The sequence below is a fragment of the Hemitrygon akajei genome, chromosome 13 (genome assembly GCF_048418815.1).
Source record: "Hemitrygon akajei chromosome 13, sHemAka1.3, whole genome shotgun sequence".
NCBI classification, from domain to species: domain Eukaryota; kingdom Metazoa; phylum Chordata; class Chondrichthyes; order Myliobatiformes; family Dasyatidae; genus Hemitrygon; species Hemitrygon akajei.
Genome location: NC_133136.1, coordinates 81,466,961 through 81,489,040, shown reverse-complemented (window position 1 = coordinate 81,489,040; position 22,080 = coordinate 81,466,961). Strand labels below are relative to the sequence as shown.

Genomic DNA, 22,080 nt, shown 5'->3' with positions numbered 1-22,080 from the left:
GTATCTCCAATAAGTAAATCAATAAATAGTTATCCATCTACAAAGTAAAGAAGATCATACCGAGACCACAGAAAACTGCATACTAAATTAGAGCTACAATATGTACATTTTTACCTGATCTAGAATCGAATGGTGGAACAGGAAAGGGTAAAGAGCAGGTGTTGCATGAGGACTGCAAGGTAATACCTCCAGTGATCCCCGTTCAATTCCAACCTCATCTAGATATCAATTGTGTGGAGTCCACATACTCTACCTGCAATCACATGGGGCTTCCTCTGTGCATTCACACTTTCTCCCACATCCCAAAGATGCAGCATCTGGCAGTATAACGGATTACTCTGAATTACCTCTAGCATAAACTGGATGGCAGGAGATTCCAGGTGGTGGTGTTGAGCGCGAAAGGCGTGGCTTCAGGGAAGTACGGGAGGGAATGGGAATCGATAGGATTGCTTTGAGAATGACATAGCTGAATCTGTTGCATGGAAATATGCAAAGTTTACCAGAGTTTCACAGGAAGTGACAGGAGGTAGAAGAGTGAACTGAGGAGTTGCAGAGGGAATAGCCCCTTTCAGAATGCTGAAGGTGGGGGGGGGGGGGGGTAGGGGAAATGTGTCTCGTGATGGAACATTGTTGGAGATGGCAGAAATTATGGAAGATGATGGGTTAAAAGGAGAATTCCATCCTTGCCTGACTAAGGGAAGAGCGTAGAAGGAGAAACTCACGAATCCTGCCAACTAGGACGGAGGAAATGTTACATTAATGGAAAAAGTGAAGATATTTAAGACACTGCTGTGGAAAATCTCATCAGCGGAGCTGATGCAATGGAAAAAGAAACCTGGCAAAATGGAAGCAGTGTGAGAAAGGTAACTGAGGGCATAAAGAATTCTGGTTTCAATATCCATTTTAAAATATTAAAAACAGAGCCTAAGGCTTTTAGGAAACAACTTAAAGAAATGAGGAGGGGCAGAACAGTATCAGGTGAAAATTTCTAGGATACGGTACTGGGAGGAGCAAGGCCTTGCACAGATTTGAAAAATATGTGGATAGTTTTAAGTTCATGGTGTTGGAGAACAAGATTTAAATGTGACACAACAACACAGCAAGTTTTACTGCTGCCTCACAATGCCAGAGACTTTGTTTCAATTTTGACCATGGGTGCTCACTGTGTGGAGTTTGCGCATTCTCCCTGTAACATTCCTCTTGGAGCTCCAATTTCCTCCCTCACCCCAAAGATGTGTGGGTTGGTAGGTTAATTGGCCGCTGTAACTTGCCCAATGGGATTGTACTAATGTAGGATCAGCATGGACTTGATTGGCTAAAGGGCCTGTTTTCAAGCTGCAGAGTCACTGAAAAGTACAGCACAGAAAAAGGCCCGTCCAGTCCATACCAAAACCATTTAAATTGCCCACTCCCATCAACCTGCACCAGGACCACAGCCCTCCATACCCCTACCATCAATGAACCTATCCAAACTTCAAAATCAAGCTTTCATGCACCACTTGTGCTGGCAGCTCATTCCACACTTTCAGGACCCTCTGAGTGAAGAAGTTTCTCCTTATGTTCTCCTTAAACTTCTCACCTTTCAGCCTTAACTCATGACCTCTGGTTATAGTCCCACCCAACTTCAGTGGAAAAAGCATTTACTCTATCTAAATCCCTCATAATTTTGTACAATTCTATCAAATCTCCTCTCAAACTTCTACATACCAAGGAAAAAATCCTATTCAATCTTTCCTTTTAACTCAGCTCCTGCCGACAACATCCATGCAAACTTTCTCTGTACTTTCAACCTTAATTACATCTTCCTGTAGGTAGGTGACCAAAACTGCACACAACAAACTGCAAAATGCCAATAATGAATGGGTAGGAGGATCGTCAATGGCATGTCATTGGGAAAGCAAAGTTGGAAACCAGCAAAGTATCCGAAGAGCATAAACGAGGATGAAGCAGCAGGTGGACCAAGGGTTGGAGAGTGACAATATTGTTCAGAAATAAAGAGAACATGCTATCTAAAGCTCAGCTATGTAATAATAATAACACAGCAAAGTCACAATATGACAAACAAAAGAAAAACTGCAGATGCTGGAAATCAAACCAATACCAATGGGAAATGGTGAAGAGGGCAATACCGGAAGTTAGAGAAATCGATGTTCATGCCATCGGGTTGGAGGCTACCCAGACATTCAGGTTGCTCCCCAACCTGAATGTGGCCTCATCACAGCAGTAGAGGAGGCCACAGACTGACATGTCAGAACGAGAATAGGAAGTAGAACTGAAATGGGTGGCCACCGGGAAAGCCTCACCTGGAAGGACTGTTTGGGGCACTAAATGGTCATGAGGGAGGAGGTGGAGGGACAGTATGATTCAACCAAAGAATATGGCTGAAGTAGAGGATAAAGGCAATGATCCCAATCATCTGTTTAAAATAGCCAGCAGATCAGTTCAAATTTCCCATCTAATTGAACAGGTGATCAGACTAAAACCTTGGTTGAATACCACCTTTTCGTCCAGTTAAGGACACCTGCAATGGGCCACTGAGTTTCTCAGTTCACCATGGTAGTCAGGCACCTTCACATCTTGCATCTCCCCACCGAGCTTGTACCAGGTTATATAGATCAGTGGTCCCCAACCACCTGGCACTGATACCAGGCCGCAAAGCATGTGCTACCGGGCCGCGAGGAAACGATATGATTTGGTGATATGAAACGATATGAGTCAGCTGCACCTTTCCTCATTCCCTGTCACGCCCACTGTTGAACTTGAATGCACGCGAGGTCATCAGTCGCCTAAACACAGATCCCTCCCTCACGCCAGGGATCACTGGTTGGCCTCGGGTAACCTGCCACCTCACACAGCCGGCAGGAAGTACCATTGCTACTGGCCTGGAGCACGGACAGATGGGCGCCGCCTCTAAACCTGTTTAGCACACCAAATGTTCATAGGGAACCTGGTGCTAAAATATTCGCAGACGACCTAATTCAGGCTCAGGGTTTCGTAAGTAGCAGAGCAGCTACCTCGCTGCGATCTACTGAAAGTCATCCCTCGAGTCAAACTTCTGTCAGCCGATAGATCCTACCTACCTACAAGGAGGGCGGGCGCACTGTCATATTCCTCCCTCGGTCGGTCACTCTCTCCGGACTGCGACCGCCGCAGCCCCTGTACAGGGACCTCTGGCCCTTACCTTGTCCTCTCACTGGTGTGTTGCAATGATTTTATATGTTCATACGAGGAAAATATGCGCTGTGTGTTTAATATCCAAATGTTACTTAAAATGTTATGATGCTATTGACTTATAAGCGAGTTATAATTGACTTGTCACTATATTTATGCAAGCAAAATATGCGCTGTGTGTTTAATATTAAATTTGTTAAATAAGCCCCTTTAGAAACGAAATTGAGCGTATTAGCCACTTATAAGTGACTTATAGTTGACTTACCACCTATATTCCGGTCGTGATTAACACTCCTCCCCCCACCCGTTGGCCGGTCTGCAAGAATATTGTCAATATTAAACCGGTCCGCGATGCAAAAAAGGTTGGTGACCCCTGATATAGTTGTCCCACTGAAATCAATTGGAGCAGTAGCTTCTGAAGAACTTACAGATCATTTTATCATGCTAACTTAAATACCTAATTATGTACGTGTGAGTAGAGTGAATTTTTAAAACTTTAATATTTAATGTTCAGAGTTAGAATGCTAAAGAAGCACACAAATTCAATGACAAAGTATCTGCGGATATGGCCACACCATCACTAAAGCCATTGTGAGTGAGAATGGACAACTTGAATTCAGAGGGGGCCTGTGCCATGGTGTTCAGTTAAGAACCTGGTTAATAACCAAAGACTTCAACCAGAAGCAGGCTAGAAGAAACAATATGCACCTTTAGCAGGCTCAGGGAGCTTACAATCAGTGGAAGATATGTCTCCAATGTCTTTTAGTTTGAAATGAAGAAAATTTTAGCTCAGAGATGGAGCAATGCCCACATTACAAGTACAAGAGAAACAGTTTCTTTAAAACAAATTGAAGATCTGGCAGCAGATCAGGACCCGTACATAAGAGAACAGTACAATTATCTTGATGAAGGGTCTTGGCCTGAAATATCAACTGTTTATTCCCATCCATGGATGCTACTTGCCCTCCTAAGCTCCAAAATCCCACCATCTGCAGCAACTCTTGTGAGTTCAATTATTTTTGGATCTTTGTTCAAAGAAAAAACTCGTCAGCTTTATGTATGGGCTGTCAACAAATATAGTTGTTTTGTGCAACCACAAGTAATTTTCTGCCAATTTGTGCAATCTTTTATTAAAACATTTTTTGGGTTCATTTTCAGGTTGCAAATGTGCTGGCATTAACCCTGTTAGACTGCTTGAGTCATGTGCAAGACTACTGGAAAATAATCCAAATTATGAAGTACTGATATGTCACCTCTAGATGGCTACCCAGTTTCACATAATTTAACAACTAACAAGCAGTATGAAAATCCAATGCTAAGCATACAGGATGGAAAAAGAAAGTATTGTTTCGAATCTGAAAACTTTGAGCCATTTAACTCAGTTTTTAAAAATCACTTTACAAAAGCTCCTTTATGTACAGCTTGTCTGAATTAAAGGCAGTCAAGCATTTGTTGAATGATGATACCAATTTCAAAGACTCAATCTGAAAAATCTGATTTAAAATCAACAAATGTGGTTTAACAAGATTACAGGGGTGATTGATACGTTCGTGGCCTAAGGTAGAAGGAGTCAATTTTAGAAAACCTAGCACATTTATTTTTCAACATAGTCCTCTCCTACATGTACACACTTAGTCCAGCAGTTGTGGAGCATACGGATCCTTCTTTGTAGAAGTCCACAGCAGAGGTGATTGATAAGTTTGTGGCCTAAGGTAGAAGGAGATGAGTTATTAACTTTAAACTTTCTGCATTGTCACTCAAAAAGTTGAACTGTACGTGCATGTAACGAGAGCGTCTTGGACCTCCAGGTGGTCCACAGCAGGGGTGATTGATAATTTTGTGGTCTACGGTGGAAGGAGATGAGTTATATAGCTCATGTTACATGCAAGTGCAGTTCAATCCTTGGGTGAAAATGCAGAAAGTTTGAAGTTAATAACTCACCTACTACCCTAGGACACAAACTTATCAATCATCCCTGCTGCGGACCACTTCTGGAGGTCCAAGACACCGACTTCTACAAAGAAGGGATCCGTATGCTCCATCAATACTGCTGTTCTCCTAGCCTCTGGAGTAATGGTCACCTGAGCCCATCATAGCATCACAGAAGGAAACCGAAAAGAAGCTACCCAAGCCCTTACCCTCACAATCATTTTGGGACTTTATTTTACTGCACTCCAAGCTATAGAATATTACGAAGCCCCCTTCACTATTGCCGATGGTATCTACGGAACCACTTTCTTCATTGCCACAGGCTTCCACAGCCTCCATGTAATTATTGGTTCTTCATTCCTACTAGTCTGTCTCCTACGACAAATCCAATACCACTTCACATCCCAACACCATTTTGGCTTCGAAGCCACTGCATGATACTGACATTTCGTCGACGTAGTTTGACTATTCCTTTACGTTTCAATCTACTGATGAGGTTCATAACAATTACTTTTCTAGTATAAAGACTAGTACAAATGACTTCCAATCATTTAATCTTGGTTAAAGTCCAAGGAAAAGTAATGAACCTCATCACATTTATTGTCGCCCTTACAGCCCTCATTTCCCTAATCTTGGCAACATTAGCCTTCTGACTACTACTCTTAACCCCGACTACAAAAAAATATCCCCATACGAATGTGGCTTCGACCCACTAGGAACCACACGCTTACCCTTCTCACTCCGCTTTTTCCTAATCGCTATCCTCTTCCTTCTGTTTGACCTAGAAATTGCCCTCCTCTTACCATTACCTTGAGGAGATCAACTTAATTACCCCCTCATTACTTCTTTATGAGCAACAACTATCTTACTACTCCTAACTTTAGGCCTAGTCTACGAATGACTTCAAGGGGGCTTAGAATGAGCAGAATAGATACTTAGTCCAAAATTAAGACTATTGATTTTGGCTCAATTAATTATGGTGAAAACCCATAAGTATCTTATGTCCCCTATCCACTTCACCTTCTCCTCTGCCTTTGTCCTAAGCCTCATAGGCCTGGCCCTAAATCGCTCCCATCTTTTATCAGCACTTATCTGCCTCGAAGGTATAATACTATCCCTATTTATCGCTATTTCTCTTTGATCAATAACAATTGCGTCCTCTACCTGTTCTCTCATACCTATAATTCTACTAACATTCTCAGTTTGTGAGGCAAGCTCAGGCCTAGCCCTACTAGTGGCTACAGCTCGCACCCACGGCTTAGACCACTGGACTAAGAGTGTAAATGTAGGAGGGGACTATGTTGAAAAATAAATGTGCTATGTTTTCTAAAATTGACTCCTTCTACCTTAGGCCACAAACTTATCAATCACCCCTCGTATTATAATACAGTTTTTACCTAAATATTATAATAAAACTCTTGCAGACTGGTGGATTTTGTGCAGACAAATAATTTCTAAGGTGATTTAATTAAATGTGTGACTACCCAAAGAGTAAACTTCACAGCAAGGCCAAATACAACAATATGGACTCTGACAAAAAAAAAATCATGAACAAACAGGTATACAAGACTTAAAACATCTGATGCCAAAATTACCTTTGATAGCCCTTTTCACCGTGGCTTCAATGCAAGGAAAAAAATAAAGCAAAGAAATGATAACAGGAAAGTGATGGTAATAGTCGGAAAAAAGGTACATTGGTACCAGTTAGTGTATCAGTATCTGCTAAGTGTGGTCATGAGTCTCATCTTTTCATTATAAATTACTAAGACACTGAAATATACTCACTGTAAACTTTAACCATTACTGTGCTTAAACAAATTAAAGCACATCCTTAGATTCCCCCCCTCGTGTATTGCTGACAGCTGATATTGATGATTATGATATGATTATTTTGTAAGCTGATCCAACTGAAAATAATATTAAGGAAGAAACCAAATGAACTGGCAAGTTTTTGACCTAGTGCTCTGGCAAACTGTTAGAAAGTGTGCCCAATATCCAGGGACTGGGTTGGGATTAACTAAAACACTTTCTTCCCCCGCCCCCTTCCAATGTTTTAATAGACTGTCACGTGCCACCTAAACTGGAATCTTTTCAAATGACTGCTAATAGTAGTCATTGTTAGGACTGCCAAAAAATTCTAACGCTAGGTAGTTGAAAGACATCTTTATTGTTTAGTTCATTGACTTTAACTAAATAAAAAGTAATTATAAAAGATTCAACCTCTGTCTTAACCTCTGCATTTGACCTTTGTCTTAAGTCGCTCAATTATACATCCTTATTTAAACAATTTCACTTCTGCAAGGGATATAATGGAACTAATCAACAAGTTTTCGCCCATGTAATGGAAGCGTGGCAAGTTATAGCAGTTATCTTATTAATCTAATTAAAGCATAAACATTAATAGAAAACTATCCAATGGACAATTTTTCTTAAATAAAATAATTTTCTTTGTACTGCTGCTCAATGAATATTTTTAGAGAGGTACATTTTTAGAGAGGTACACAAGTACTGCTAGAAGAAACAGGGAATTAGATTGATGCATATCAGAATTTAGTCTTGTATTTCCAATTTAGATTAATAATTAACACCCTAATTCATCCTGTTTTGCATCATCCTAAATTTCAATTTCAAAGTTTATATTGTGTTAACCAATCGAGTATAAAATATTCTCTGCCAGTTTTGAAATGTGTGCACTGTTCCCCCACATATTGACTTGCACAATTCTGTTACCATTCAAAATATCATTGCATACAACGAACCTCTGGCCATATTGAAAGAAGCATCCAATGCAGGAATAACATCCTTTGCAAAGCGAGCTTTTACTTTACCTCCAAGAACATTGCCAATATCTGTATGGGAGAATGAAAGAAACATTTTTATTTAGCAAAATGCAATTGCATTTATGTTTATATGTTTATGTTAGATTATCTGTGGATCAGAAAGTATATTAAAAATGTTATAAATGTTTACCAATGACATGTAAATTTTAGAAAATAGTTTTGGAAAATAAAATCCTGAACATTTTCTGTACTTATGCAAAACTAGAAATTTTCCACCCAAGTATCAGACATTATCTTTTCCTCAAGAGGATCAGTACGGTAATTGGAAAAGAAAAGCATCTCACTGCAGATGTCACAAGACATACTGAGCATCTCCAACAATTTCCAATTTCATATATACCTTCCCTTTTAAAAAAGTTAAGGAAGAAAGCAAGTATTCTAACAAGTTGAAAGCAACAATTGAGAACTTGCTTTTCATGGAAATGCCATAATAGAGGTAAAAGTAAATATCTGAAGAGAGATTACATAGTACAAGAAAAGTAATTTTAAGATAATGTTATCTGCAGTGGATTTGAGGAAGGAAAGTATATAAGGTGGTCAGAAGTTTTGAAGATCTAAGTGTGGACAGAGTTCAGCATTTTCATGAAGACTGTTAAACTATGTGTACATGAAGACAGATAAGGAGTTACCTACTTGTCAGTACTATGCCAGAGATTACAGCAGATCAGAAGAAGCTGCTAATGTGCACAAAATAGAGCTCAAGGACTGAAAAGTGGCAAATATAAACACTGCTTCATACATTTTAAAGCCATTTTAAGACAAATTATTCCTCAGTTACACACAGTTGTTACATACGCCGTGGGTATCTTACGACTGTCTTATGACCATGATGTAATTGAGTATCTTGTGAGCATGATGTAATTGTCTTGTGATGGTGGGGTGATGTAATTTTCCCGCCAGTGTGAGGTCACATGATGCAATTTTCCCGCCGGGGTGAGGTCATGCGTGGCATGTTCCAACAGGTATATAAAGGGAAACCCTTGTTGTGAAGCAGTTAGTTCGTTGGTTATTTCATTAGTTAGTTTTGCTGCATATTCGTCTCATGATGTAGTTTCATTTTAAAGTGGAGCTTTTACTTTCTATTGTAAGGTGCAAAACCGTTGTGCTGGCAGTTTTGCCAATCGCTGCCAGTTTTTCTTTGTACACCTTGGTTTTACCTCTACAGTCTAGTATTGGAGAGTGAAGACTTTACACAAAGCACAGGAACTCGAACGATTGAGTAAAGTTGGTGTCGTTTGGCAGTTTTGTAAAGGTTCGACCTTATTGAATCTTCGTGCAGGAATAGTGACCTGCATCTGAGATAAACCCTGCAAGATCAGGAAGGTCTGTGCAGTGTTCACCCTCCAGCAGAAAAAAAGATCAGTTCCTTTAAGCCGTTTTATTTCCTTCGTCATGAATCCTTTGGAGCTCTTAGCTGGGATCAGCAGTAACGTCACGTCTTCGAAGAAATCAGTTTTCAGGGAAGTCTTTCCTTACTGACTGTATAAACTACTTTAAGACTGTGTTCGAATTTACCATTTTAAGAACTATTCCGGAGTTTGGCTGTTTGTTAAATTGCCATATAGCAGGTAACTTCCAGTTAAGTTAGTCATTTGTTTACTTTTCACTTTTGTTGAGCAAAGTTTAATAAACATTTATGTTTGTTTATAAAACCTGACTCAATTCTATATTCATTGTTGCCGACCACGTAACACAGTATCTAAGAATCCACTTCAAAGCCGGATAAGTGCTCCGCTTCTCTGCTCTTTCACCACCAACTACCTTCAAAATGAATAGCAAAATGCTCTACAAATTTTAGGAAAGCTACTGTGACAACTTCAGAATCAAGAAGAAGAGTATTTAATGACCCAAAGACAGGAAACAAAAGCACCAATGCAAATGATAGTTAAACTATGGGAAAATATCCTCACTGTGCATTGAAATCAAAAACAATTCAGCTTTCCACACAAGGCTTTGCTTAACATGGAAATTAAGGTTGTTGCAGTCTATGCTTCAGTACACCTCAACAGGATGCACTAGAATCTCACCAATGGAATCAAGGGAAATAACTTAGTGAGGCAAATACAAGTTAGGGGTGAACTCTTGCTGTAAAATACTCAGAAATATACTAAATGAGTGTTCAATAGCAAGAAAGCCATATCAACTACTTAACCTCTCCAGCCGCAAAACTAATGTAATAGTGGTGTAGATAATTCCCATACCTTCTAAATTGAAATACATGAGTTTTTAAACCATTATAATTTCATCTTAGTCATGTCAATGTTACAATATTGAAGTAGCTCTCTACAAGACTTACTTTTTCCTGACTTGATCACTGAAAAATGTCATCCTGCAGAAAATACAGACCCACAACTGCCGGCAAAATGTTTTTTACATGCAACCCCACTCCACACGTATCCAGTGATAATGCCATAGAGAAATTTCTATGAGTGTATTTGCAAGTTGTTGCTTAAATGAGAATGGGCTCAAATCCAAAGCCTGTCTGGCCTTCCTTGCCACGTACCGTTGAACCACACTGGATACTCCTCTACATATCCCTATGTCACTGTTCAAATTTTATATTCAATCCTATGTCCCTCCGAGCAGCTATTCAGCAACTACCTTAATATCCACCACCCCGACAACTCAGTTGGCAAGATTTTAAAATACTGCTTAGACTCATATGGGAATACAGCATTGGACAGCCCTATAACACAAATAGTTCTGTGTAATGTTGCAATTGCTTGGCTTATCCATAGATTGACTGTAGGATGATAGCCTGAAGCTGAAATAACAATTCGTCAATGGCAAAGCCAATCTGCTGGAGGAACGCAGCCACTGTGAGAGGGAAGGAATTGTTGATGCCTCAGGTTGAAACCTTGAATCAAGATTAGTGTACAGTTTCAATCTGAATCGTCAAAGCTGCCTTTCCTCCCTCAGATGCTGCTTGACCCACCGAGTTGCTCGAGTGGACTGTTACTCCAGTTTCTAGAATCTGCAAGCTTGTGCCAGCAAAATCACCTGGCTTGTACTGTGGAGTGCACAAGAACTGCTGCTACTGGTTATGACAAAGGGTTTGATGGCACTGCAATCCGAAAGGCTAGATTACAGTCTTCAGCTACGATGGAAGATACCATGGATTCGGACATTAGATGAGGAGCCTTGAAGGAGTGAAATACAATTCTCCATTACAGTTACGATTTGCAAATGTACAAGACAAAGTGTTTTAAAACTACTTTAATTATTAAAGAATATTTGAAAGGTTGTGAACATTTCAATATCAATAACAAGATGTTAGTTAGACCATAAATCTTTGTGTTGTATCTAGAACACTTCCTGTCTGAAGAATGAAAGATCATTCTAATCAAACAATATTATCAAATAGTTAAATCCCAGTTTTAAGCCTACTAAAATAATTATGAACAGAAACAAGATGACAATTTTCAAATATACTATATATCTCAATACAGTATTGAATTATACACATTAAAATTAAATATGGGTGTTAGCTTGTCAATGCCTCCCTGATTTAAAGTGACCATTTATTCAACCAACTTTATGAGAAGGGCACCAGGAATCCAAATGAAGTGGTTGGTTGCTAAAACAACTGGAAAAGGGCAAGATCCTGCTAAAAATTACCAGAACATTTTTGGAAATTTAAGATCGGCTGCAAGCACCCTGATGAAGGGTTTCAGCCCGAAACATCACATGTTTAACCCTCTCCATAGATGCTACTTGACTTACTGAGTTCCTCCAGCATTTAGTATGTGTGTTGCTCAAGAGAATTATGGAATCACTTGGGCTACACTGTGCACAAGTGACAGGTAAGGAAGTGTTTTTTTTTCCTGAAATACAGGAACAGAACATTGAGAGTAGATTAACTATTAGCCTTCAGTTGACTTTCCTACCCTAAAGCAATTTAAACAAAAATAGGTCATTATTTTTAAATGATGGATCTCTTGGGAGTATATTGAAGTCTTATAATATTAATTTTGTAATACTAATTTATATGAAATAAAGCAAATTATAACCATTTAAAATTCAATAAACCTCAATAATAACACTTCAACTGGCTATGCTTCCCTTTGTAATATGATACAATTTTATGCAACTCAAATGATCAGATTAGTTTTGAAATAGAAAGTCATTTATTTCAGAGAGTCCATGTTGTTTGACAAAACAATTCCATTTTCCACTAAGTTTTTCCTCATCCTGTATTCTCATTGTCTCCCCAGATTTCAACACTTATGTGCACAGTAGACACAATATAAAGTGGCTATTTAACCTCATAACACACACATCTCTGGAATACGGGAGCAAAACAGATCATATGGAGAAAACCCACTGGGGCACAGGAAGAATATGCAAAAGCTCTACTAGCTATGCCACCCTCAACAATGATTTTCTCACCCCCCCCCCCCCCCCCCCAGCACCAATACTCAAAATTTAGATAGATTAGGGATAATTTGAGAGGAATTTCAAAAAAAGTGTGATAGGCATGTAGTGCCCTTACACATACAGTGTAATGGCAAAAAAAACTTCAAATCCCTTAACGTCTTAAAAGGAAGCCTGAGAATGTGAAAACTTCTTGGTCAATAGAATCGAGTCAAAAGTAACATCAAACCAACAGAAGCAACAGACACAATTAAATGATCAAGAAGAATAGAATAGAAGAATATGCAAATAGTTTCATTGTGATTTTGTGTGTGTTTACAGTATGCTCCTATTGGCCACACTGCTAAAAATGCAATCTAGACAACTTGAAGATTTGCATATATTGTAGCACCCCTGTCAATACAGTAAAGGCATTCTTATAAATTTGATAGAAATCCGTGTTGTATTAAATTTAGTAAAATACTTGATTAACGTCTGAACAGCATAAAATAACAACTGTGAACTTGCAGCATGTAGTGTGTATGTACAAAGGAAACACTGTAGGTTTGTTAATGTCAAATGTTTGCTGATAGCAGCTGAATTCTTTCTTAGTCTCAGGCACCATTAACATGAGAATGCCTACTAGTGACAATGTCTGTTGGTCACTTTAAGAAAGAATCCTCAACCCAGCTCTCAATGGCTGTCAAAATGGCTTGATGGATTCATTTTTGGATTTGAACCTATTGGTTGTGTGTAATATTAATGCTCTTTTGAAGCTAAATAAATGTGATGTCAAGACATTGGTGGACTGATAGATAAGGGGTGACCATTAAAATGTCTAATTGATTTATAAGGGAATGCTGAACATTGTGTTAATGAACACAAGCTGTCTGATTGAAAGAAACCTGGTTGCATTAATGGCTGGCACGAGAACAAAATATCAAAGAGTTTGTCTGTCTGTGCATCTCTCTAAACTTAAGGAACTTGTTTATTGGGGTACCTTCCACTTGGTTGTTTGGAGTTCACCTAGACTGGGGAATCATGATCGGTGCCGAGGACCCAGGACGATTTCACAAGCAAGTTGGAATTCAGAGCTCCCCTGACAACAGCAACAATCAAGTGGTGACTAACAATTGGGAGCCCTGAAATCTTTATGGAACTCTTTGTGACTTACCACATAGTAAGTGTGTGGTTTAGTTGTGCTTTCTATTTTTATGATAATAAATTAGGCTCAAGTCTCCCCGCCAACCTTCTGCAGGGATGACTCATGTCATGACTCCATGGTCCCCTCCTCCCTCAACATTCCTGCAATATCAGGCAATACAAAAGTTTCCCTATACCTCTACGCTCTCCACCATCCAGGAGCGTAACAGCTTTCCAAGTGAGACAGATATCTGCATGTACCTCCTCTATCTAACTTCATCCATTTCATCTGCAGCTCTCAATGAGACCTCCTCTACAATCACGAGACCAAGCATAGACAGATTACTATTTTGCAGAGGACCTGTGCTGTCTGCAAAGACCATTTAAGCTTTCCAGTGCATGCTATTTCAACTCTCCTTCCCACTCCCATACAACCCATCAGCCCTTGGCCTTTACCACTGCCATGGGGTATCCAAATGGGAACACCTTATACTCCACATGGGTACCCTACAAGCTGATAGTACGAGAACATTGAATTTTCCAATTTTATATAACCCACACCTCATGGCTCTTTTCCGCCTCCCATTTACCCCTCTTGTCCATTATTGATTCATCACTATCTGCCACCTAATTCCACAAGTCCACCACCCATTCACCTATCTGCCTAGGTTTCTTTTCCTTTGCTTTCTTTTCTCCTCATCTCATGCCCTTCCACCATCTACCTCTATCATTCCCCACGTCACCAAGTTCTGGCCATCATCTAGCCATCCAGACTGCCCCTTCCCCTCACACCTGCAGTGGCTTTCTCCCCTCTACACTCCCAACTGTGTTGCAGGTAGCCCCTTAAACTCTAGTGTAAAGTCACTTCACCAAACAAATAGCATCAAAGTGAAACACTTGGAATTGGGTGAAGGGTTAAAAACTTTTGTTTTTAAGAAAGTGTTTGTTTCTTCCAAAGAGCAAGTTTATATAACAATTCTTGCTCTTCATGCACAAGATCATTTAGAATATTTATTATACTTTCTTTAGCGTCACAAAACATAAATCATGAAAAGAATAATTATTTCCCTCACCTCCAATATACAAACTTCCTTTGAACCACAAAAATGCAACTGCTGGAGGATGTCAGCAAATCAAGTGTTTGAGGCAGAGAAATAGTTGATATTTCAGATCAAACCTGCATTAGACCATTCACATGCATCCTCAAATGCTACCTGATCCGATTTCCTCCAGCAGTTTGTTTTCTGCTTCAGATTACAGCATCTGCCATCTAATATTTTCCTTTATAGAATCTTGCCTAACTACTCCTGCTTATTGATTAACTTGATGAATAATAGTTGATACACACATGCTTATGTAAGAAAACCAAATCAAAACTTACTGTTAAGATCAGAGAACGCTCTGTTCTTGGTTGTGTCATACTGTTGGGTGATGTAATTTATTTGCTGAAAGAAAAATAATTGATTATTTGCTAAAATTCATCTCATGAAATCATCAGTCTATATTCAACCAAAATTTTTCTTACAATTGGTGCCTGATTGAGCAAGGTATGCAGGTCCTGAAAGTTGTTGTTGACCAACTTCTTTACTTCTTTAATTTGGTTGGTAAGATTCTGATTTGCTGCAAACATGCACAGGGTCCCTGCCCTAGTTGTAGAAAGAAAAAAAACCAATCAATTTAGCTTAGAAATACAATTATGTCAGCATAAATTAATCTATATATCTATATATATATATATAGATATATAGACACACACACGCACACATTTTCCTGTTCATTTACATAATTCATTACAGGTTATATGTGTAAATATGTGAATTGCATATGTTATCACACTATGTGATATGTGCACGCCTCGATTACAGTGCAGATGAAACTAGACCTCCAATTCAGATTCCCATTTGTTCCTTCGAATTAGTTTAATGCTTTGAAGCTACAAAACCTAATGCTACCCTATCAAGCTCCACATGGATTTTATCATTCAAGGAGGTCACTTCTCATTCTCCGAAACTTGAGTTCAGGCCTAGATCTACAACTTCCTATTCCTCCTTCCAGGAGAAAATGTGGTGGGCCTTACACTCCCTATGTCACAAATCTGTACACAATACTCCAGGTGCTGTTCCATCAAGTCTGTATATAATCATAGTAAAATGATTTGGGCAAGAAAACCTGCTTACCACCTACTGTGCCACACTCCCCTACTGATGACTCAATACTACTCCATGTAGAACCCCACTTGGAGGAGGTACTGAGAGTGCTGAATGTGCTCGGGGAGGACTTCACATGTAGCCGGCTCAAAGGATATTGCTAATAGACTGGTTATGACAGGTAATGAGGGAACTGAGAGGGGAAAAACTTACTTGATCTCACCTTTGCCGATCTACATTCTCAGGTGCATCTACCTGCATTGTTCTTGTGGAGATGAAGCACCATAAACAATGTGAGGAGGATTGTATCATGTGGCATTACCACCATCCTAGTTGGGGTAGGTCGAGCAACCAAGGCCTGGCATCCATGAGGCAACACACATGGCATCACAGCAGAATTGTATTTGACCACAATTAGCAACCTCATGGCCTAGTATATCCCCCAGTTCCACCAACAACCTGTTCAATGACGATTTCAGGAGAGGATTCCAGGAGCAGCATTAGGCACACCTTAATCACGATCAATCGAGCTAGAAGACAGGACTACTTGCATGCTGAACAGCATGCAATAGATAGATAAAGCAATGCCACAACCAACAGATCAGAATCAAGATCTGCAGTCCTGCTGCTTGTGATGGATGATTACACAACTCATTGCAGGCAGCAAGCAGCCCCACAGTTATCACCATCCTTAATGACGGGGGAGCCCAACACACTGGTGTGAAAGAGGAAGCTGAAGCATTTGCAAGGATTTTCAGCCAGAAATGTCAGGTGGATAATGTATCTCAGCCACCTTCAATGGTCCTCATCACCATAGACACCAATCTTTAGCCAATTCAGTTCACTCCACATGATGTAAAGAAAGGGCTAAAGGCATTGGATACAGCCCCAACAATACTCCAGTGACAGTACTGAAGACCTCTGCTCCAGAACTTGGCCGCACCCTTGGCCAAGCTGCTCCAGTACAGCTGGAGCACTGAAATCAACCCAACAATGTGAAAGTCAACCACATACATCCTGTCTTAAGAAGCAGGCCAAATCTAACCCAGCCTATTGTCACCCTATTAGTCTACTTTCGATTATTGGCATGATTACAGTGGCCCTCCGGTGGTCAAGGTTGACCACAGATGTTGCATCCTACCCATGTTGTTGGTGCAGCACTATCTGTGGCTGAGGAGACCAATGCCAGAGCATCAGTCTGTTGCAAAGGTCACATCTACAAGTGGTCTCAGCTCTGCTGAAGATGTACTGTTACTTTCTATGTGCCCATTTGTCTTCTGCCGCTTTCAGGAATATTTCTTCATAAGGTATTGTTTCGGGGGTTCCTCCACCTGGTGCGATCAGCTGCAGGTTCCTCCCAGGACTCAGTGTTGATGTCCAGTGCCTTTGGCTCCCATTTGCAGACATCCTTGTAATGCAGATGCGGGTAGCCAGTGGTTATCTTGCCTGAAGCCAGTTCACCGTAGAGGATGTCTTTTGGAATGCCGCCATCGTACATGCAGTGGACATGGCCCAACCAGAGCTGCCTATGTTACCTGAGCAGGGTATACACACTAGGGAGGTCAGCACAAGAGAGAACCTCAGCACTGGGTATTCTGTCTCTCCAGGAGGTGCCCAAGATGCGACAAAGGCACCTTAACTGGAAGCTATTGAGCCTTCTCTCCTCCTTGGCTTATGTTGTCCAGGTCTTGCTGCTGTACAGCAATGTACTGGTGACACAAACATTGTACACTGCCACCCTTATTTTGACTGAAAGTCTGGAGATCTCCCAGACTTGTGTGGTGAGGCAGACAAGAGTTTTTGCAGTCTTCGCAATGCACTTGTTGATTTCTGCACCCAAGCAAAGGCTGTCACTGATGGACCCCAAGTATGGGAACTGATTCAGTTGCAGTTATTAATGATAATGTCTGGTGGCACCTACACTTCCTGTCCGAAGACATGTGTCTTTTGCAGGCTGATAGTCAGACAAAATTTGTTGCAGGTCTGGGAGAAGCAAACCATCAAGCTCTGGAGGTGCTGCAGAGTGAGGGTTGTGATTACTGCATCATCAGCAAACAGCATGACTCTGATCATAGCCTAGCACACTTTGGTTTTGGCTCTTAGGTGGGTGAGGTTAAAATGTCCGCCTGGTGGGATCGAGTGTGGAGGTAGATTCCCTCTGTTGCAGCGCCAAATGCGTGCCTTACGGGACAGGCAAAGAAGATCCAGGAGAGAGTAAAGTTAACAGATGCATCGAGGAATGTTAGTTCTGAAAATACATGAGGTAGCTTACTATTGTGGAACGGGCAGTTGAGTTTATTAGTTTCTTCGTGCATGGGACAAACTAAAATGTGCGATGAGACCACAACCTGATGTCATGAACATTGATTTCCTCGAACTCCCAGTAATGGCCCACCCCCTCCTTCTCTATTCCCCATCCCCTTTTTCCCCTCTCACTTCATCTCCTTGCCTGCCCATTGCCTCCCTCTGGTGCTCCTCCCCCTTTTCTTTCTTCCAGGACCTTCGGTCCTCTCTTATCAGACTCTCCCTTCTCCAGCCCTGTATCTTACACCAATCAACTTCCCAGCTATTTACTTCATCCCTCCCCACCACACCAGTTTCACCTGTCACCTTGTTTATTCCTCCCCCCCCCCCCTTCTGACTCTGACTCATCTTTTTTTCCCTCCAGTCCTGGTCCAAAACATTGGCTGTACTCATTTTCACAGATGCTGCCTAGCCTGCCAAGTTCCTCCAACATTTTGTGTGTTGCATGGGTGGCAAGTAACATTTAGAACATAGAACCATAGAACACAGTACAGGCCCTTCAGCCCTTCATGTTGTGCTGACCCATATAATCCTTAAAGAAAAAGTACTAAACCCACACTACCCCATAACCCTCCGTTTTTCTTTCATCCATGTGCCTGTCCAAGAGGCTCTTAAATACCCCTAATGTTTTAGCCTCCACCACCATCCCTGGCAAGTCATTCCAGGCACTCACAATCCTCTGTGTAAAAAACTTACCCCTGATGTCTCCCCTAAACTTCCTTCCCTTAATTTTGTACATATGCCCTCTGGTGTTTGCTATTGGTGTCCTGGGAAACAGGTACTGACTATCCACCCTATCTATGTCTCTCATAATCTTGTAGACCTCTATCAAGTCCCCTCTCATTCTTCTACGCCCCAAAGAGAAAAGTCCCAGCTCTGCTAACCTTGCTTCATATGACTTTTTCTCCAATCCAGGCAACATCCTGGTAAATCTCCTCTGCACCCTCTCCATAGCTTCCACATCCTTCCTATAATGAGGTGACCAGAATTGAACACAATACTCTAAGTGTGGTCTCACCAGAGATTTGTAGAGTTGCAACATGACTGCTCTACTCTTAAACTCAATCCCCGTTAATGAAGCCTAGCATCCCATAGGCCCTCTTAACTACCCTATCAACCTGCACAGCGACCTTGAGGGATGTATGGATTTGAACCCCAAGGTCCCTTTGTTCATCCACACTCTTAAGTAACTGACCATTAATCCTGTACTCAGTCTTCTGGTTTGTCCTTCCAAAATGCATCACCTCACACTTATCCAGATTGAACTCCATCTGCCATTTTTCTGCCCAACTCTGCAGCCTATCTATATCCTCTTGTAACCTTCAACAACCTACAGCTCCATCCACAACTCCTCCAATCTTTGTGTGATCCGCAAACTTACTCACCCATCCTTCCGCCTCTACATCCAGGTCATTTATAAAAATCACAAATAGCAGGGGTCCCAGAACAGATCCCTGCGGCACTCCACTAGTCACTGACCTCCAGGCAAAATACTTTCCTTCCACAACTACCCTCTGCTTTCTTCCTTTAAGCCAATTGTTTATCCAAACAGCCAAGGTTCCACTTATCCCATGCCTCATGACTTTCTGGATGAGTCTCTCGTGAGGGACCTCGTCAAATGCCTTGCTAAAGTCCGTGTAGACCACATCCACTGCCCTACCCTCATCAATTTATTTTTGTTACATCTTCAAAAAACTCAATCAGGCACAATCTTCCCTTCACAAAGACATGTTGACTATCCATGAGTAGACTGTACTTGGCCAAATGCTCATAGATCCTATCCTTAAGAATCTTTTCCAGTAGTTTGTAGACCATTGACGTAAGACACACTGCTCTATAGTTCCCAGGTTTCTCCCTATTACCTTTTTTAAACAAGGGAACTACATTTGCCATTCTCCAGTCCTCCGTCACTTCCCCTGTAGCCAAAGAGGATTCAAAGATCATAGCTAATGCTCCTGCGATCTCTTCTCTCAATTCCCACAACAACCTGAGGTGTATCATATCTGGCCCTGGGGATTTATCAATCTTAATGTTTTTAAGAAGATCCAGCACTTCTTCCTTAATCTCCACCTTGTCCAGCACACAGGCCGGCTCTACTTCGACCTCATCCTGATCAAGATCCTTTTCACTTGCGAATACTGAAGCAAAGTATTCATTTAGGACCTCCCTCCACCTCCAAGCACATGTTGCCCTCTTTATCCTTTAGCAGTCCCACCTTCGTTCTCGTCATCCTCCTATTCTTCACATACGCATAGAACGCCTTGGAGTTCGCCTTAATCCTACATGCCAAGGGCTTCTCATGCCCCCTTCGAGCTCTCCTAAGTCCTTTCTTTAGCTCCTTCCTGGCTACCCTATATTTCTCATGAGCCCCTCCTACTTCCTGCTTCTTATATCTAACATATGCTTCCTTTTTCCTCTTGACGAGTTGCCTCACATATTTCATCAGCCACGGTTCCCTTTTCCTACCATTTTTTCCTTGCCTCAGTGGGACAAACCTATCCTGAACCCAGCTCAAGTGGTCCCTAAACTTCTCCCACATTACTTCTGTGCTTTCCCCTTTGAACATCTGTTTCCAATTTACTCTCGCTAGTTCCTGCCTCATCCCTTCAAAGTTAGCCCTTCCCCAGTTAAGCACTTTACCATTTCATCTGATTTTATCCCTTTCCATAGCTATGCTGAAGCTAAGAGAGTTGTGGTCACTCTCACCAAAATGCTCCCCCACCAAGAGGTCTGTCACCTGACCAGGTTCATTACCCAGAACTAGATCCAGTGTAGCCTCTTCTCTCATCGGCCGGTCCACATACTGTGTCAGGAATCCTTCTTGAACACACCTGACAAATACAGCCCCATCTATCCCCCTTGCACTCAGGAGGTGCCAGTCAATATGAGGGAAGTTGAAATCACCCATAACTACTACCCTGTATTTCCTGCACCATTCTAAAATCTGCCTGCTTATCTGCTCCTCGGTGTCCCGAGGGCTATTTGGGGGCCTATAGACTACTCCCAGCACAGTGATCGATCCCTTCCTATTTCTGACTTCCACCCAGACCGACTCCGTGGACACTCCTTCTGCAGCGTCCTCCCTTTCTATAGCCGTGATACTATCCCTGACCAGCAATGCCACTCCCCCCCCCCCCCCTTTCTACCTCCCATCCTATTCCTTTTAAACCACCTGAACCCCGGGACCTGCATCATCCAATCCTGCCCTTCCTCCAAGTTTCAGTAACGGCCACAACATCGTAGTTCCACGTACTAATCCATGTTCTAAGTTCATCCTCCTTGTTCCGAATACTCCTAGCATTGAAATAGACACATTTCAACCCCTTTAACTGGCTACAATTATCTTTTGTCCCCTGCCTGTCCTTCCTCATCAACTCAGAACTCTTAGCATCATGCCCTTGTCCTTCTACCTTAATCCCTGCACTCACATTCTGATTCCCACCCCCTGCCAAACTAGTTTAAACCCTCCCCAACAGCTCTATCAAACCTGCCCGCAAGGATATTGGTCCCCCTGGGATTCAAGTGCAGCCCGTCCTTTTTGTAAACGTCACACCCACCCCAAAAGAGGTCCCAATGATCCAGAAATCTGAATCCCTGCCCCCTGCTCCAATCCCTCAGCCACGCATTAATCCTCCACCTCCCTCTATTCCTATTCTCACTGTCGTGTGGCACAGGCAGTAATCCCGAGATTACTACCTTTGAGGTCCTGCTTTTCAACTTCCTTCCTAACTCCCTGTAGTCTTTCAGGACCTCTTCCCTTTTCCTACCTATGTCATTGGTACCAATATGTACCACGACCTCTGGCTGTTCTCCCTCCCACTGCAGGATATCTTGGACGTGATCAGAAACATCCTGGACCCCGGCACCTGGGAGGCAAACTACCATCCGAGTTTCTTTCCTGCATCCGCAGAATCGCCTGTCTGACCCCCTGACTATAGAGTCCCCTATCACTACTGCCTTCTTCTTCCTTTCCTTACCCTTCTGAGCCACAGGGCCAGACTCTGTGCCAGAGGCACAGTCACTGTCGCTTCCCCCAGGTAGGCTGCCCCCCCCCACCCCCAACAGTACTCAAACAGGAGTATTTATTGTCGAGGGGTACAGCCACAGGGGTACTCTCTAGTACCTGACTCTTCCCCTTCCTTCTCCTGACTGTGACCTATTTCTCTGTCCCCCGTGACCCCGGAGTGACCACC

General features: G+C 41.8%; 1 protein-coding gene across 6 annotated transcripts in view; it reads right to left on the bottom strand.

Annotated features, from left to right (window-relative positions):
* LOC140738007 (prominin-1-A-like) overlaps positions 1-22,080 on the bottom strand; it is a 160,820-nt gene that overhangs the window by 37,748 nt on the left and 100,992 nt on the right. For all 6 annotated transcript variants that reach the window (XM_073064966.1, XM_073064968.1, XM_073064967.1 and 3 more), the window contains exons 7-10: positions 14,962-15,082; positions 14,818-14,881; positions 7,860-7,949; positions 6,696-6,719 (exon numbers count right to left, since the gene is read on the bottom strand). In XM_073064966.1, the coding sequence (XP_072921067.1) occupies positions 6,696-6,719; positions 7,860-7,949; positions 14,818-14,881; positions 14,962-15,082 (299 nt within the window). The remainder of the gene's footprint in view (positions 1-6,695; positions 6,720-7,859; positions 7,950-14,817; positions 14,882-14,961; positions 15,083-22,080) is intronic.